This window comes from Salmo salar, unplaced genomic scaffold (genome assembly GCF_905237065.1).
Source record: "Salmo salar unplaced genomic scaffold, Ssal_v3.1, whole genome shotgun sequence".
NCBI lineage: Eukaryota > Metazoa > Chordata > Actinopteri > Salmoniformes > Salmonidae > Salmo > Salmo salar.
The window spans coordinates 38,191-56,446 of NW_025548766.1; the positions used below are offsets into that span (position 1 = coordinate 38,191).

An 18,256-nucleotide genomic window follows, 5' to 3' on the forward strand; every position below is an offset into this window, starting at 1 on the left:
AAATGCCTTTTCAAAATCCGCTATAAATACCATTCCTGGCTTATTATACGTTTCATGATGTTCTATTATGTCTAGTAGTTGTCGTATATAGTCTCCAATGTATCGTCCATGTAAAAAAAACTGTCTGATCATGATGAACAATACCAGGTAAAACCCTTTAAATTCTGAGTGCTATGCATTTTGCTAGGATTTTTACATCACAACATTGAAGTGTAAGGGGCCTCCAGTTTTTTAGATAGACTGGGTCTTTATATTTGCCATCTGGGTAGTGTTTTAATAATAGAGAAATCAGACCTTCCTGCTGAATACCTGACAAACTACCATTTCTATAGGTGTAGTTAAAACAAATCTAACAATGGAGCTTTTAGTATATAAAAAAAAACACTTGATATACCTCTACCGGTATGCCATCAAGCCCTGGGATTTTCCCAGACTGAAAGGATTTAATAGTTTCAAAACGTTTTTCTTCTGTAATTTGGTCTTCGCACTGATCTTTCTGTACATTTGTTAATTTTCCAGTTTTTATATTATTTGGAAAGAATTGCTTACCATAATACGGAAAAAAATGTATGAAATGTACGAAATGTATGCATTCACTACTGTAAGTCGCTCTGGATAAGAGCATCTGCTAAATGTTCAAATTTAAATGTAAATGTACAATCTTCATTCAGTGGGAAAGGATGAGACGGAAAAGTGAACATCTGCCTAAAATAATTAGCTTCCTCTTCTAAAATATCATTGGGAGAATCATAGATGACTCCGTCTTCAGTAACGATTTTATGCAAATCATTTTTGTTAGCGTTCCTGTATGGGAGATTCAGGAATAATTGCTGCATTTTTCTCCATATTCCATACACTTTGCTTTATTTTTGTAATAGATTACATTAGATTGTTCTTGAATAAGTTCCACATGTTCGATTTGTTTTTTCTCTAACTTATTTTGTACCTCTGTAGTATATTTTTTTATTGCTATCTACCTGTACTATTAGTTCATGGATTTCCCTTGTTAGTCTTGTCTCTTTAGCCAGAAACTGTTTTTTTTATGGGTGGTGGTCCCCAACAACAAGATATGGGTGGTCCCCAGTCCACCTGGCCATGCTGATGCTCCAGTTTCAACTGTTCTGCTGCGGCTATCGAGCCCTGACCTGTTCACCGGACGTGCTACCTGTCCCAGACCTGCTGTTTTCAACTCTCTAGAGACAGCAGGAGCGATAGAGATACTCTGAATGATCGACGACAACTGTGATTATTATTATTTGACCCTGCTGGTCATCTATGAACATTTGAACATCTTAGCCATGTTCTGTTATAATCTCCACCTGGCACAGCCAGAAGAGGACTGGCCACCCCTCATAGCCTGGTTCCTCTCTAGGTTTCTTCCTAGGTTCTGGCCTTTCTAGGGAGTTTTTCCTATCCACCGTGCTTCTACACCTGCAATGCTTGCTGTTTGGGGTTTTAGGCTGGGTTTCTGTACAGCACTTTGTGACATCAGCTGACGTAAGATGGGCTTTATCAATCAATTTGATTGATTCGATTGATTGCATGTGACGCACAATCCAGCTACGCTCTGAAGATGCAAGTCTACATGGGCTAGGATGCAAGTCTACGTGAGCTGAGTTCTACCGCATGGGCTTTGTCCTACAGCAGGCCGGCAGCCTGGGAAAACGGGACACTATCGTTCATCACACCTTATAACTCTTCTGCGGTAAAATCTCATAACCCAACGAAGTTATCTGCAGCTACCGCCACAACATATATTTTCAGTGATTTATGTTCCATTTCTGCGGTACAGTTGATAACCATGGCTATGAATGCTAAGAAACCAACCTTACTGAAACACATGTTATTCCTATCACTCTCTATTGGCCTCGGCATACTCACAGGGAGCCTCTCAGGATCCCTTGAAACTGGACCCATCTTCCTCTACTACTCTCTTCACTGCCTATGAAGATTCCTTCAGAGAAAATGACTCAAGTAAAAGTGTAAATCACCCAGTAAATATTACTTGAGTAAAGTTTTAAAAGTTTCAGCAAATATACTGAAGTATCAACATGAAATGTAATTGATAAAATATACTTAAGTTCAAAAGTAAAAGTATAAATCATTTCAAATTCATTATATTAAGCAAACCAGACGGCACCATTTTCTTGTTTTTTTATTTGATTACGGATAGCCAGTGTCACACCAACTCTCAGACATAATTTGCAAAGGAAGCATTTGTGTTTAGTGAGTCTGTTAGATCAGAGGCAGTAGGGATGACCAGGGATGTTCTCTTGATAAGTGTGTGAATTAGACCATTTTTTCTGTCCTGCTAATCATTCAAAATCTAACGAGTACTTTTGGGTGTCGGGGAAAATGTATGGAGTAAAAAGTACATTATTTTCTTTAGGAATGTAGTGAAGTGAAAGTTGAAATAAATAGAAGTAGTAAAGTAAAGATACCCCAAAATACTACTTAAGTAGTACTTTAAAGAATTTTTACATAAGTACTTTACACCACCAGCTAATGGCCGACATCGGGATCTCTTGTTGGGTTAATGAGGCAACTAGTCACACCTGTGACAGATCCTTTAAAAGGAGAGGTGGAAGAGGTAGACCATAACTCACAGACAACAGAGAGACAACCAGTGAATCCCTTGGAAGAGTGCAGAAGGTGAGCTTGTGATATTATTTAGTAGACTTGCTGCCTCTCAAATGGCACGTTGATCTTATGTGGCCCTGGTCAAGTGTAGTGCACTATATATGACCCCCCTGAATTTAAGAGCATAGACTAATAGTTACCTTTGTAGTGAATAGAAGTCTCTGTCAAGATCTAGTCTGCTTCCCCTTCCCTGCGTAGTGCACTGTGGGCCCTCGTCAAAGGTGGTTCACTACATAAGGAATGAGGAGCCATTTGGGAAGGATTCATATTCCTGTGTGCCAGGCTCTTCAACCACATACAATAGATTAGATGATACCTGAATTTTAGTGGAAGAATCGTAGCGCGCCGTGTTGCCGATACTCGCTTGTTGGGGTCCTCAGGACTGGGTTTAGCAATTGTTGCATAAGTTTTGTACTTAACACAGGGTTTCCTCAACCTCTCCTCTAGTACCCACAGCCATTCCAGATGATTTAAAATGCTCAACTAATCTCGCTCTTGTTCGCTCTCTCTCTCAGGAGACTATCACCATGGCGATATTGACCATCATTCTGCTTGTTAGCACAGCTTTTGCTCTGGGAGGTAAGAGTGATGTACCTCACACTTACTCACCAACATTTGAATAAAAACGTTAGTGGGTGTTGATCTGTCCTATTCACACACGTACGTATTAATGTTTTGTTTCATAACCAGTTGTCCCTTGGGCAGCCATTATCAACCGTGACACTGGAGAGAAGGTTGTCTTGCTCAAGGGCACATAGACAGATATTTTAACTTGACATTCAGGGATTAAAACTAGGAACCTTTGTGTTACTGGCCCAACTCTCTAACCGCTAGGCTACCTGCCACTCCTCTTGTTCCAGAGATGTATATTGGTGTCTAGATGCTGGACTGAGGTATTCTGATATGAATGGTTTGATCATTCAACTGGATGTATGATTGGATTGTCAGGAAGTAACACTGACACAACTTACCCCCACTTTCAGTCTTAGTTTCATCAGCTGTTATACAAAAGACAGAAACTGAATTGACTGCACAGGGCTTTTAAACAAGTAGCGCAATTTCAGTATTTAGCCAGGAAGTACCTAGGTTACATCTGAAATGGAACATACTCTGTATAAAATACTTCTGACCAGGGCCCATATGGGACGCAACCCAAGATTCCGGCATGCATGTGCTGCAATGTTATGTCCACATTACAATCAATCTATGTTACCTGTGTCCAGATGCTACGTTACGACCCATGACCCCCCTGTGAGCGTGCTAGATATGCCGCGACACATGGCCCAATTGGAGCCTACATCCCCACGTGTGACGCCGCTGGACGATACACCCCTAAGCAATGTTCGGGCTCTACAGGTTAACACGGACGCACATATACACACACTAAATTCTCCAATTCAGTTGAATGTTACAGTAAATATTGTATGTGCAACATGTCTATTTCTGGTAGGTTACTGTTGGTGTGTGACCACTACTGGACAGAAGATTCAGGGGTACGGAGACTCCACCAGGCACTGCTATCAACTGCTAGCAACTGTTCCACCAAGGTGTGTGTATATACATACTCATTCACTAAATGTTATTTCTTTGCAGCTGATTCTGGATGTTAATGTTTTTGTCTAATTGTAGATGAAAGGCGTTGGAATGAAGTCTTTGAAAAGACGGACAGTTGTCTTTACTGTACGACAGGAACTGATTCACGCCCCATATAAATGCATGAAGAAATCCAGAGATTAAACTGTTGATTTACTTACTTTATTGTTGGTGTGATTATCTGAACCAGTCCATTTCTGGGAAATGGAGGAAGGAGTAGGACTGTATTACCGGCAGTTACAAGAAATGAAGGCAGTCAAATTCCACGTGACCATTTAGTAATTAGGCTTCTCCAAGCTCTGATGCTGGTGATGGTCATTAGTTGCCTGGTACTCAGCACTCTATTGTCCCTCTAATCACTCTGACATCAATGCAAATGTAAAACATTTCATGAGCTCATGTTGCGCAACATTTCTATAACCTATGCAATTGTCTGAGAACTGCCTCATGGCTTCTATTAGAAAGAGGATCCCATCAGCTTTCTATAGGTTAGATCTACTATATTTGCAGTACCAGTCAAAAGTTTGAACACACCTACTCATTCCAGGGTTTTCATCTAATATTTTCAACTATGACATAACACATGGAATCACATCTTAAACCAAAATATATTGAGATTCTTCAAAGTAGCCACCCTTTGCCTTGACAGCTTTGTACACTCTTGGCATTCTCTCAACCAGATTCATGGAATGCATTTCAATTAACGGGTGTGACTTAATTTGTGGAATTTCTTTCCTCAATGCGTAAGAGCCGATCAGTTGTGACAAGGTAGGGGTGGTATACAGAAAATAGCCCTATTTGTTATTTTAAGCCCAAGAACAGCTCAATGCAAAGAGAAACAGCCCATTACTTTAAGACAGGAAGGTCAGTCAATGCGGAACATTGCACTTAAAGAAACGTTCAAAGTTCTTAGTCTCAAAAACCAAGAGCTACGATGACTCATGAGGCTCACCACAGGAAAGGAAGACCCAGAGTTACCTCTCTTGCAGAGGATATGTTCAATAGAGATACCAGTCTTAGAATATGTGTTTCACAGAGTTCAAGTAAGACACCTCAACATCAACTGTTCGGAGGAGACTGCGTGAATCAGGCCTTCATGTTCGAATTGCTGCCAAGATACTACTTTCCGGAACAGACTATGGGAGGTGCACAGTACTACATGGAACTCTATTCCACATCAAGAAACTCATGCCAGCAGTAAGATTAGATTTTAAAAAACGGAGAAAAATACACTGAAGCAACACATGCATACAAACACACGATAACATACACCCATGTACGCTTGGATTTTGTGTTATAGATATGTGGTAGAGGCCTGAGGGCACACACTTAATATGTTGTGAAATCTGTTATGAATGTATGGTAATGTCTTTAAAATGTATAACTGCCTTGATTTTGCTGAACCCCAGGATGAGTAGCTTCTGCCTTGGCAGCAGCTAATGGGGATCCATAATAAATACTGCATTGGCTGAGTCCTTTTTTATTAAAATATTTTATTAATTATTTTTTTTTACTTTATTGAATATTCGAAACATACAATATACTTGCAGTGAAGCCGCTCAATAACTACATCATCCCAGTCGTCCAACAGATTCCCATTCAGAGCGACACACAGAAGCATCCAGGGTCAATTCTCTGCTCAAGGGCATGTTGAGCCCTCCCTGTGGCTCAGTTGGTAGAGCTTGGTGTGTGCAATGCCAGGGTTGTGGGTTCGATTCCCAGTACAAAAAAAAAATGCATGAAATGAAATGTATGTATTCACTACTGTAAGTCGCTCTGGATAAGAGTGTCTGCTAAATGACTAAAATGTAAATGTAATGTTGGCCGATCTACCACCAGGCCAAAAACTTGATCCCGAACCCTCCAATATCCCCCCCACAGTTCCCCAATAGCTGTCCCTCAACCATTCGAGACCCCTCCCACAGCCCCCCCAGGAAGAAAATAATAAAAAATACAATTAATTCCATTCCCCACCCCCAAGAACCCCCCAATGCACCAACAACCATGAGAATGAACTAAAGAGAGAAAAAAGGAAAAGACAGAAGAAAACAGCAAACAACAACGCAATTTAAAACAAAGGATATCAAGGACAATTAAATCATAACAGCAACGCCAACTGTAAATGTTTGTGTGCATGTCTGGCACTATTACATGTATGTGTTTATTTGAATGAGAGTGTGTGTATATGCATGTTCACAAACACTTGCACGGCATCAGCCTCAGGCAAACCGGCATTTGTTGTAAAAACACTGCCACTTAGTGTCATTCAAATGTACTTTTTTAAATGTTTTATTTGGACTTTTATCTTTGACCATCATTCTATCTCCCACACAGCAACTCCACTCCCACTTGTCTCCAATTCCACATACCAACCCTCAGCTTCCCTCAGCCCATCCCATGTATCTCTGCTGGCCACCCACTTCGGGTTTCCACGCAACACATATCTTTCAACTATGCTGTGATGTTTAACGTACAATATCAATCTATGTAATCGAATAGAATCCACAGATTGCGAGTTGAAGATAAATACTTTTACTAAGAGTTTTAGTATATTAGTAATTGACTGCATTTTCAGCCATTCCTGAACCTGAGACCAGAAACAGGCTACCTGAGGGCAATACCAAAACAAATGGTCTATTGATTCTGTATCCTCACAACAAAATCTGCAGAGCTTCGATGATTTTATTACCCAAATATTCAGCATTTTGTTGGTAGCAAGAATTCTATATAATCATTTTAGCTGAAAAGCACGAAGTCTTGAATCTTGTGTTTCATATATCAACTCAAATCTCTTCCCAACTATTTTGCAATCTGTATGGCGCAGTTGTCAACATCCTGGTCCTCAAATGAAACTGGTATACTTTCCTATTTATGCTATTTTTATTCCTCCGCAAGTTTTGATCCTTTATGTTGGGCAGACAGACCAGTTCCCTACCTCCTCCCGCTGCCACTTGCCTCCTCCATTTTTGGGGTAATGCTGTAATCAATTGGTTGTACTCTTGGATTGAGCAGACCTTTCCTTACAGTTCTGATAACTCCATGAAGGCCATAATTCTACCATTCCAATTTACAATATCATTTATGAACAAAATACCCTGTTCAAACATATTTCCCATAAATACAGGTATTTTATCAACCAGCACATTTGACTTCAGCCATAATATGTGTTGTAATATTTGTTTTATCTTTTCAGGGGGGTGACATAGAACTTGTAGCCAGCTCTGCAATGCTTGTTTGAAAAAGAGAGATACTTTGAAAAAAGTATCATTTTCAATTAATCGAAAATGAGACATGGCAATCTGCACAAAGGCAAAATGGCCATTTTTAAACAATGGATGAGCTTTTCTTAGTAATCTACTTGAGAACCATATAGGGTTCAAGTAAAACCTTTGAATGAGTGAAGCTTTTAGAGAGAGGTTTAGTGCTTTTATGTTGAATAATCTCAACCCACCCAATTCATATTCATTATATAGATGGGCACATTCTATTTTGAAATTCATTGTGTAGAGCTTATTTATATCTTTTGTGATATGAATACTGAGTATGTCCACTTCACCATCAGCCCATTTTATGGGTAAACTGCAGGATAATGTAAAAGTCGAATTTTGAAGGATTCAATACATAATATTGAACACTTATCATAATTAGGTTTATGTCCAGAGAGTACAGAAAAGTTATCTAGATCTTCAATGACACATTGCAGAGATCTAGCTTGCGGACTTAATTTAAAACTTGAGCCATCGAAATACATGGACACCTTTGTTTTAAACCTTGGATATCTAATCCTCTAATGTTGTTATTGGATCTGATTTTCATAGCTAACATTTCGATGGCCATAACGAATAGATATGGTGACCACGGACACCCTTGTTTATTCCTCTTGACAATTCAAAACTCTCTGAGAAGTAGCCGTTATTTTACACCTGGGGTTGCTATACATTATTTTTACCCATTTTATAAGAGAATTGCCGAAATTGAAAAAATCCAGGCATTTATAAATAAAATCCAGTTTTACTTTATCAAATGCCTTTTCAAAATCCGCTATAAATACCATTCCTGGCTTATTATACGTTTCATGATGTTCTATTATGTCTAGTAGTTGTCGTATATAATCTCCAATGTATCGTCCATGTAAAAAAAAATGTCTGATCATGATGAACAATACCAGGTAAAACCCTTTAAATTCTGAGTGCTATGCATTTTGCTAGTATTTTTACATCACAACATTGAAGTGTAAGGGGCCTCCAGTTTTTTAGATAGACTGGGTCTTTATATTTGCCATCTGGGTAGTGTTTTAATAATAGAGAAATCAGACCTTCCTGCTGAATACCTGACAAACTACCATTTCTATAGGAGTAGTTAAAACAAATCTAACAATGGAGCTTTTAGTATATAACAAAAAAAACTTGATATACCTCTACCGGTATGCCATCAAGCCCTGGGATTTTCCCAGACTGAAAGGATTTAACCTCTATGGGCTATGTGGGACGTAAGCGTCCCACCCGTGGTGCACTCCATCAACAGCAGGTGCATTTCAAGAGCGGCAAATTTGAATCCAAATAAATGTCAAAATTCAAATTTTTCAAACATACAACTATTTTACACCCTTTGAAAGATAAACATCTCCTTAATCTAACCACGTTTTACGATTTCAAAAAGGTTTTACGGCGAAAGCATAAATTTAGAGTATGTTAGGACAGTACATTTACAAGAGTTGTGTGTAATGTTGTGCCAATTCAAAGACAGGCGTCACCAAAACCATAAAATCAGCTAAAATTATGCACTAACCTTTTACAATCTCCAACAGATGACACTCCTAGGACATTGTGTTAGACAATGCATGCATTTTTAGTTCTATCAAGTTCATATTTATATCCAAAAACAGCGTTTTACTGTGGCGTTGATGTTCAGGAAATCGTTTCCCTCCAATAACCGGCATTAAAGTCAGCACCACAAATTAAATAATTAAAATGAGAAAACATTGGTAAAATATTATATTGTCATTTAAAGAATTATAGATTTACATCTCTTGAACGCAATCAACTTGCCAGATTTAAAAATAACCTTACTGGGAAATCACACTTTGCAATAATCTGAGCACTGCGCCCAGAAAAATACGCGTTCGCGATACAGACTAGCCGCCATGTTGGGGAGATCTAAAATCGAAAATACTATGTAAATAATCCATTACCTTTGATTCTCTTCATCAGATGTCACTTCCAGGTATCACAGGTCCATAACGAATGTAGTTTTGTTCAAAAAAGCTCATCATTTATGTCCAAAAATCTCCGTCTTGTTAGCACATGATCTAAGCCCGCCGGACTTCACTTCATGAACGAGGGGAAAAAATATATTTACGTTCGTTCAAACATGTCAAACGTTGTATAGCATAAATCATTAGGGCCTTTTTTAACCAGAACATGAATAATATTCAAGGTGGACGAATGCATTCTCTTTTATAACGTATTGGAACGAGGGTACCCAACATGAACTCGCGCGCCAGGTGTCTAATGGGCCATCATCGTTCCATGGCTCTTGTTCGGTCAGATCTCCCTCCAGAAGACTCAAAACACTTTGTAAAGGCTGGTGACATCTAGTGGAAGCAATAGGAAGTGCCAAAATATTCCTCAGCCCCTGTGTTTTTCAATGGCATAGGTTTAAAGGTAATACAACACATCAGGTATCCACTTCCTGTCAGAAAATGTCTCAGGGTTTTGCCTGCCAAATGAGTTCTGTTATACTCACAGACACCATTCAAACAGTTTTAGAAACTTTAGGGTGTTTTCTATCCATATATAATAAGTATATGCATATTCTAGTTACTGGGTAGGATTAGTAACCAGATTAAATCGGGTACATTTTTTTATCCAGCCGTGCAAATACTGCCCCCCTAGCCCTAACAGGTTAAAGACATTACCATACATTCATAACAGATTTCACAACATATTAAGTGTGTGCCCTCAGGCCTCTACCACATATCTATAACACAAAATCCAAGCGTACATGGGTGTATGTTATCGTGTGTTTGTATGCATGTGTTGCTTCAGTGTATTTTTCTCCGTTTTTTTAAATCTAATCTTACTGCTGGCATGAGTTTGATGTGGAATAGAGTTCCATGTAGTACTGTGCACCTCCCATAGTCTGTTCCGGAAAGTAGTATCTTGGCAGCAATTCGAACATGAAGGCCTGATTCACGCAGTCTCCTCCGAACAGTTGATGTTGAGGTGTCTTACTTGAACTCTGTGAAACACATATTCTAAGACTGGTATCTCTATTGAACATATCCTCTGCAAGAGAGGTAACTCTGGGTCTTCCTTTCCTGTGGTGAGCCTCATGAGTCATCGTAGCTCTTGGTTTTTGAGACTAAGAACTTTGAACGTTTCTTTAAGTGCAATGTTCCGCATTGACTGACCTTCCTGTCTTAAAGTAATGGGCTGTTTCTCTTTGCATTGAGCTGTTCTTGGGCTTAAAATAACAAATAGGGCTATTTTCTGTATACCACCCCTACCTTGTCACAACTGATCGGCTCTTACGCATTGAGGAAAGAAATTCCACAAATTAAGTCACACCCGTTAATTGAAATGCATTCCATGAATCTGGTTGAGAGAATGCCAAGAGTGTACAAAGCTGTCAAGGCAAAGGGTGGCTACTTTGAAGAATCTCAATATATTTTGGTTTAAGATGTGATTCCATGTGTTATGTCATAGTTGAAAATATTAGATGAAAACCCTGGAATGAGTAGGTGTGTTCAAACTTTTGACTGGTACTGCAAATATAGTAGATCTAACCTATAGAAAGCTGATGGGATCCTCTTTCTAATAGAAGCCATGAGGCAGTTCTCAGACAATTGCATAGGTTATAGAAATGTTGCGCAACATGAGCTCATGAAATGTTTTACATTTGCATTGATGTCAGAGTGATTAGAGGGACAATAGAGTGCTGAGTACCAGGCAACTAATGACCATCACCAGCATCAGAGCTTGGAGAAGCCTAATTACTAAATGGTCACGTGGAATTTGACTGCCTTCATTTCTTGTAACTGCCGGTAATACAGTCCTACTCCTTCCTCCATTTCCCAGAAATGGACTGGTTCAGATAATCACACCAACAATAAAGTAAGTAAATCAACAGTTTAATCTCTGGATTTCTTCATGCATTTATATGGGGCGTGAATCAGTTCCTGTCGTACAGTAAAGACAACTGTCCGTCTTTTCAAAGACTTCATTCCAACGCCTTTCATCTACAATTAGACAAAAAACATTAACATCCAGAATCAGCTGCAAAGAAATAACATTTAGTGAATGAGTATGTATATACACACACCTTGGTGGAACAGTTGCTAGCAGTTGATAGCAGTGCCTGGTGGAGTCTCCGTACCCTGAATCTTCTGTCCAGTAGTGGTCACACACCAACAGTAACCTACCAGAAATAGACATGTTGCACATACAATATTTACTGTAACATTCAACTGAATTGGAGAATTTAGTGTGTGTATATGTGCGTCCGTGTTAACCTGTAGAGCCCGAACATTGCTTAGGGGTGTATCGTCCAGCGGCGTCACACGTGGGGATGTAGGCTCCAATTGGGCCATGTGTCGCGGCATATCTAGCACGCTCACAGGGGGTCATGGGTCGTAACGTAGCATCTGGACACAGGTAACATAGATTGATTGTAATGTGGACATAACATTGCAGCACATGCATGCCGGAATCTTGGGTTGCGTCCCATATGGGCCCTGGTCAGAAGTATTTTATACAGAGTATGTTCCATTTCAGATGTAACCTAGGTACTTCCTGGCTAAATACTGAAATTGCGCTACTTGTTTAAAAGCCCTGTGCAGTCAATTCAGTTTCTGTCTTTTGTATAACAGCTGATGAAACTAAGACTGAAAGTGGGGGTAAGTTGTGTCAGTGTTACTTCCTGACAATCCAATCATACATCCAGTTGAATGATCAAACCATTCATATCAGAATACCTCAGTCCAGCATCTAGACACCAATATACATCTCTGGAACAAGAGGAGTGGCAGGTAGCCTAGCGGTTAGAGAGTTGGGCCAGTAACACAAAGGTTCCTAGTTTTAATCCCTGAATGTCAAGTTAAAATATCTGTCTATGTGCCCTTGAGCAAGACAACCTTCTCTCCAGTGTCACGGTTGATAATGGCTGCCCAAGGGACAACTGGTTATGAAACAAAACATTAATACGTACGTGTGTGAATAGGACAGATCAACACCCACTAACGTTTTTATTCAAATGTTGGTGAGTAAGTGTGAGGTACATCACTCTTACCTCCCAGAGCAAAAGCTGTGCTAACAAGCAGAATGATGGTCAATATCGCCATGGTGATAGTCTCCTGAGAGAGAGAGAGAGCGAACAAGAGCGAGATTAGTTGAGCATTTTAAATCATCTGGAATGGCTGTGGGTACTAGAGGAGAGGTTGAGGAAACCCTGTGTTAAGTACAAAACTTATGCAACAATTGCTAAACCCAGTCCTGAGGACCCCAACAAGCGAGTATCGGCAACACGGCGCGCTACGATTCTTCCACTAAAATTCAGGTATCATCTAATCTATTGTATGTGGTTGAAGAGCCTGGCACACAGGAATATGAATCCTTCCCAAATGGCTCCTCATTCCTTATGTAGTGAACCACCTTTGACGAGGGCCCACAGTGCACTACGCAGGGAAGGGGAAGCAGACTAGATCTTGACAGAGACTTCTATTCACTACAAAGGTAACTATTAGTCTATGCTCTTAAATTCAGGGGGGTCATATATAGTGCACTACACTTGACCAGGGCCACATAAGATTAACGTGCCATTTGAGAGGCAGCAAGTCTACTAAATAATATCACAAGCTCACCTTCTGCACTCTTCCAAGGGATTCACTGGTTGTCTCTCTGTTGTCTGTGAGTTATGGTCTACCTCTTCCACCTCTCCTTTTAAAGGATCTGTCACAGGTGTGACTAGTTGCCTCATTAACCCAACAAGAGATCCCGATGTCGGCCATTAGCTGGTGGTGTAAAGTACTTATGTAAAAATTCTTTAAAGTACTACTTAAGTAGTATTTTGGGGTATCTTTACTTTACTACTTCTATTTATTTCAACTTTCACTTCACTACATTCCTAAAGAAAATAATGTACTTTTTACTCCATACATTTTCCCCGACACCCAAAAGTACTCGTTAGATTTTGAATGATTAGCAGGACAGAAAAAATGGTCTAATTCACACACTTATCAAGAGAACATCCCTGGTCATCCCTACTGCCTCTGATCTAACAGACTCACTAAACACAAATGCTTCCTTTGCAAATTATGTCTGAGAGTTGGTGTGACACTGGCTATCCGTAATCAAATAAAAAAACAAGAAAATGGTGCCGTCTGGTTTGCTTAATATAATGAATTTGAAATGATTTATACTTTTACTTTTGAACTTAAGTATATTTTATCAATTACATTTCATGTTGATACTTCAGTATATTTGCTGAAACTTTTAAAACTTTACTCAAGTAATATTTACTGGGTGATTTACACTTTTACTTGAGTCATTTTCTCTGAAGGAATCTTCATAGGCAGTGAAGAGAGTAGTAGAGGAAGATGGGTCCAGTTTCAAGGGATCCTGAGAGGCTCCCTGTGAGTATGCCGAGGCCAATAGAGAGTGATAGGAATAACGTGTTTCAGTAAGGTTGGTTTCTTAGCATTCATAGCCATGGTTATCAACTGTACCGCAGAAATGGAACATAAATCACTGAAAATATATGTTGTGGCGGTAGCTGCAGATAACTCGTTGGGTTTGAGATTTTACCGCAGAAGAGTTATAAGGTGTGATGAACGATAGTGTCCCGTTTTCCCAGGCTGCCGGCCTGCTGTAGGAAAAAGCCCATGCGGTAGAACTCAGCTCACGTAGACTTGCATCCTAGCCCATGTAGACTTGCATCTTCAGAGCGTAGCTGGATTGTGCGTCACATGCAATCAATCGAATCAATCAAATTGATTGATAAAGCCCATCTTACGTCAGCTGATGTCACAAAGTGCTGTACAGAAACCCAGCCTAAAACCCCAAACAGCAAGCATTGCAGGTGTAGAAGCACGGTGGATAGGAAAAACTCCCTAGAAAGGCCAGAACCTAGGAAGAAACCTAGAGAGGAACCAGGCTATGAGGGGTGGCCAGTCCTCTTCTGGCTGTGCCAGGTGGAGATTATAACAGAACATGGCTAAGATGTTCAAATGTTCATAGATGACCAGCAGGGTCAAATAATAATAATCACAGTTGTCGTCGATCATTCAGAGTATCTCTATCGCTCCTGCTGTCTCTAGAGAGTTGAAAACAGCAGGTCTGGGACAGGTAGCACGTCCGGTGAACAGGTCAGGGCTCGATAGCCGCAGCAGAACAGTTGAAACTGGAGCATCAGCATGGCCAGGTGGACTGGGGACCACCCATATCTTGTTGTTGGGGACCACCACCCATAAAAAAACAGTTTCTGGCTAAAGAGACAAGACTAACAAGGGAAATCCATGAACTAATAGTACAGGTAGATAGCAATAAAAAATATACTACAGAGGTACAAAATAAGTTAGAGAAAAAACAAATCGAACATGTGGAACTTATTCAAGAACAATCTAATGTAATCTATTACAAAAATAAAGCAAAGTGTATGGAATATGGAGAAAAATGCAGCAATTATTCCTGAATCTCCCATACAGGAACGCTAACAAAAATGATTTGCATAAAATCGTTACTGAAGACGGAGTCATCTATGATTCTCCCAATGATATTTTAGAAGAGGAAGCTAATTATTTTAGGCAGATGTTCACTTTTCCGTCTCATCCTTTCCCACTGAATGAAGATTGTACATTTACATTTAAATTTGAACATTTAGCAGATGCTCTTATCCAGAGCGACTTACAGTAGTGAATGCATGCATTTCGTACATTTCATACATTTTTTTTTCCGTATTATGGTAAGCAATTCTTTCCAAATAATATAAAAACTGGAAAATTAACAAATGTACAGAAAGATCAGTGCGAAGACCAAATTACAGAAGAAAAACGTTTTGAAACTATTAAATCCTTTCAGTCTGGGAAAATCCCAGGGCTTGATGGTATACCGGTAGAGGTATATCAAGTGTTTTTTTATATACTAAAAGCTCCATTGTTAGATTTGTTTTAACCTGTTAGGGCTAGGGGGGCAGTATTGACACGGCTGGATAAAAAACATACCCGATTTAATCTGGTTACCACTCCTACCCAGTAACTAGAATATGCATATACTTATTACATATGGATAGAAAACACCCTAAAGTTTCTAAAACTGTTTGAATGGTGTCTGTGAGTATAACAGAACTCAAATGGCAGGTCAAAACCTGAGAGATTCCTTTACAGGAAGTGGCCTGTCTGACCATTTCTTGAACTTCTTTTCCATCTCTATCTTTTACTAAGGATCTCTGCTCTAACGTGACACTTCCCACGTCTTCCATAGGCGCTCAGAGCCGGGAAAAAACAGAATGTCGTCATTCCAGCCCCAGGCTGAAACACATTATCGCCTTTCTCAAGTGGCCGATCAAGGGACTCTGGGCTTATGCGCGTGACCCAACCGCACCCCGCCTTTGTGATTTTTTCCTCTATTTGCGAAAAGGAGATTCCCTGTCGGAATATTATCGCTTTTCTACGAGAAAAATGGCGTAAAAATTGATTTTAAACAGCGGTTGACATGCTTCGAAGTACGGTAATGGAATATTTAGAATTTTATTGTCACGAATTGCGCCATGCGCGCGACACTTCTTTACCATTTCGGATAGTGTCTGGAACGCATACGAACAAAACGCCGCTATTCGGATATAACGATGGATTATTTTGGACCAAACCAACATTTGTTATTGAAGTAGCAGACCTGGGAGTGCATTCTGACGAAGACAACAAAAGGTAATCAAACTTTTATAATAGTAAATATGATTTTGGTGAGTGCTAAACTTGCCGGGTGTCTAAATAGCGAGCCCGTGATGCCTGGGCTATGTACTTAGAATATTGCAAAATGTGCTTTCACCAAAAAGCTATTTTAAAATCGGACATATCGAGTGCATAGAGGAGGTCTGTATCTAAAATTCTTAAAATAATTGTTATGCTTTTTGTGAACGTTTATCGTGAGTAATTTAGTAAAATGTTAGCGAATTCCCCGGAAGTTTGCGGGGGTATGCTAGTTCTGAACGTCACATGCTAAAGCTGGTTTTGATATAAATATGAACTTGATTGAACAAAACATGCATGTATTGTATAACATAATGTCCTAGGGTTGTCATCTGATGAAGATCATCAAAGGTGAGTGCTGCATTTAGCTGTCTTCTGGGTTTTGGTGACATTATATGCTGGCTTGAAAAATGGGTGTCTGATTATTTCTGGCTTGGTACTCTGCTGACATAATCTAATGTTTTGCTTTCGTTGTAAAGCCTTTTTGAAATCGGACAGTGTGGTTAGATTAACGAGAGTCTTGTCTTTAAATAGCTGTAAAATAGTCATATGTTTGAGAAATTGAAGTAATAGGATTTTTAAGGTTTTGAAATTCGCGCCACAGGCTGCAAGTGGCTGTTACGTAGCTATGAAAATCAGATCCAATAACAACATTAGAGGATTAGATATCCAAGGTTTAAAACAAAGGTGTCCATGTATTTCGATGGCTCAAGTTTTAAATTAAGTCCGCAAGCTAGATCTCTGCAATGTGTCATTGAAGATCTAGATAACTTTTCTGTACTCTCTGGACATAAACCTAATTATGATAAGTGTTCAATATTATGTATTGAATCCTTCAAAAATTCGACTTTTACATTATCCTGCAGTTTACCCATAAAATGGGCTGATGGTGAAGTAGACATACTCAGTATTCATATCACAAAAGATATAAATAAGCTCTACACAATGAATTTCAAAATAGAATGTGCCCATCTATATAATGAATATGAATTGGGTGGGTTGAGATTATTCAACATAAAAGCACTAAACCTCTCTCTAAAAGCTTCACTCATTCAAAGGTTTTACTTGAACCCTATATGGTTCTCAAGTAGATTACTAAGAAAAGCTCATCCATTGTTTAAAAATGGCCATTTTGCCTTTGTGCAGATTGCCATGTCTCATTTTCGATTAATTGAAAATGATACTTTTTTCAAAGTATCTCTCTTTTTCAAACAAGCATTGCAGAGCTGGCTACAATTTCTATGTCACCCCCCTGAAAAGATAAAACAAATATTACAACACATATTATGGCTGAAGTCAAATGTGCTGGTTGATAAAATACCTGTATTTATGGGAAATATGTTTGAACAGGGTATTTTGTTCATAAATGATATTGTAAATTGGAATGGTAGAATTATGGCCTTCATGGAGTTATCAGAATTGTAAGGAAAGGTCTGCTCAATCCAAGAGTACAACCAATTGATTACAGCATTACCCCAAAAATGGAGGAGGCAAGTGGCAGCGGGAGGAGGTAGGGAACTGGTCTGTCTGCCCAACATAAAGGATCAAAACTTGCGGAGGAATAAAAATAGCATAAATAGGAAAGTATACCAGTTTCATTTGAGGACCAGGATGTTGACAACTGCGCCATACAGATTGCAAAATAGTTGGGAAGAGATTTGAGTTGATATATGAAACGCAAGATTCAAGACTTCGTGCTTTTCAGCTAAAATGATTATATAGAATTCTTGCTACCAACAAAATGCTGAATATTTGGGTAATAGAATCATCGAAGCTCTGCAGATTTTGTTGTGAGGATACAGAATCAATAGACCATTTGTTTTGGTATTGCCCTCAGGTAGCCTGTTTCTGGTCTCAGGTTCAGGAATGGCTGAAAATGCAGTCAATTACTAATATACTAAAACTCTTAGTAAAAGTATTTATCTTCAACTCGCAATCTGTGGATTCTATTCGATTACATAGATTGATATTGTACGTTAAACATCACAGCATAGTTGAAAGATATGTGTTGCGTGGAAACCCGAAGTGGGTGGCCAGCAGAGATACATGGGATGGGCTGAG

The 18,256-nt window shown here is 39.3% G+C and overlaps 2 protein-coding genes and 1 pseudogene across 2 annotated transcripts in view; 2 read left to right on the forward strand and 1 right to left on the reverse strand.

Annotated features, from left to right (window-relative positions):
- Nucleotides 1–18,256, forward strand: part of LOC106599895 (saxiphilin-like) — a 67,322-nt gene that overhangs the window by 15,974 nt on the left and 33,092 nt on the right. The window contains exon 5 of the mRNA XM_045712736.1: nt 13,804–13,815. Within this exon, the coding sequence (XP_045568692.1) occupies nt 13,804–13,815 (12 nt within the window). The remainder of the gene's footprint in view (nt 1–13,803; nt 13,816–18,256) is intronic.
- LOC123733278 (equistatin-like) lies at nt 2,522–4,393 on the forward strand (annotated as a pseudogene).
- LOC106591027 (equistatin-like) lies at nt 11,350–13,224 on the reverse strand. Its single transcript, XM_045712737.1, has 5 exons — nt 13,094–13,224; nt 12,523–12,586; nt 11,747–11,878; nt 11,557–11,652; nt 11,350–11,473 (listed from the first exon to the last, which is right to left on the reverse strand). Exons 2-4 carry the CDS (start codon nt 12,572–12,574, stop codon nt 11,573–11,575), a joined length of 264 nt encoding a protein of 87 aa, XP_045568693.1. The 5' UTR covers nt 12,575–12,586; nt 13,094–13,224; the 3' UTR covers nt 11,350–11,473; nt 11,557–11,572.

Excerpts from the sequence above, each read along its gene's own strand:
- LOC106591027 (XM_045712737.1), bottom strand. The coding sequence starts at position 12,574 with ATGGCGATATTGACCATCATTCTGCTTGTTAGCACAGCTTTTGCTCTG. Across the intron at positions 11,879-12,522 it reads CACAGCTTTTGCTCTGGGAG|ATGCTACGTTACGACCCATG; the intron begins GTAAGAGTGATG and ends ACCTGTGTCCAG. Across the intron at positions 11,653-11,746 it reads GCAATGTTCGGGCTCTACAG|GTTACTGTTGGTGTGTGACC; the intron begins GTTAACACGGAC and ends TATTTCTGGTAG.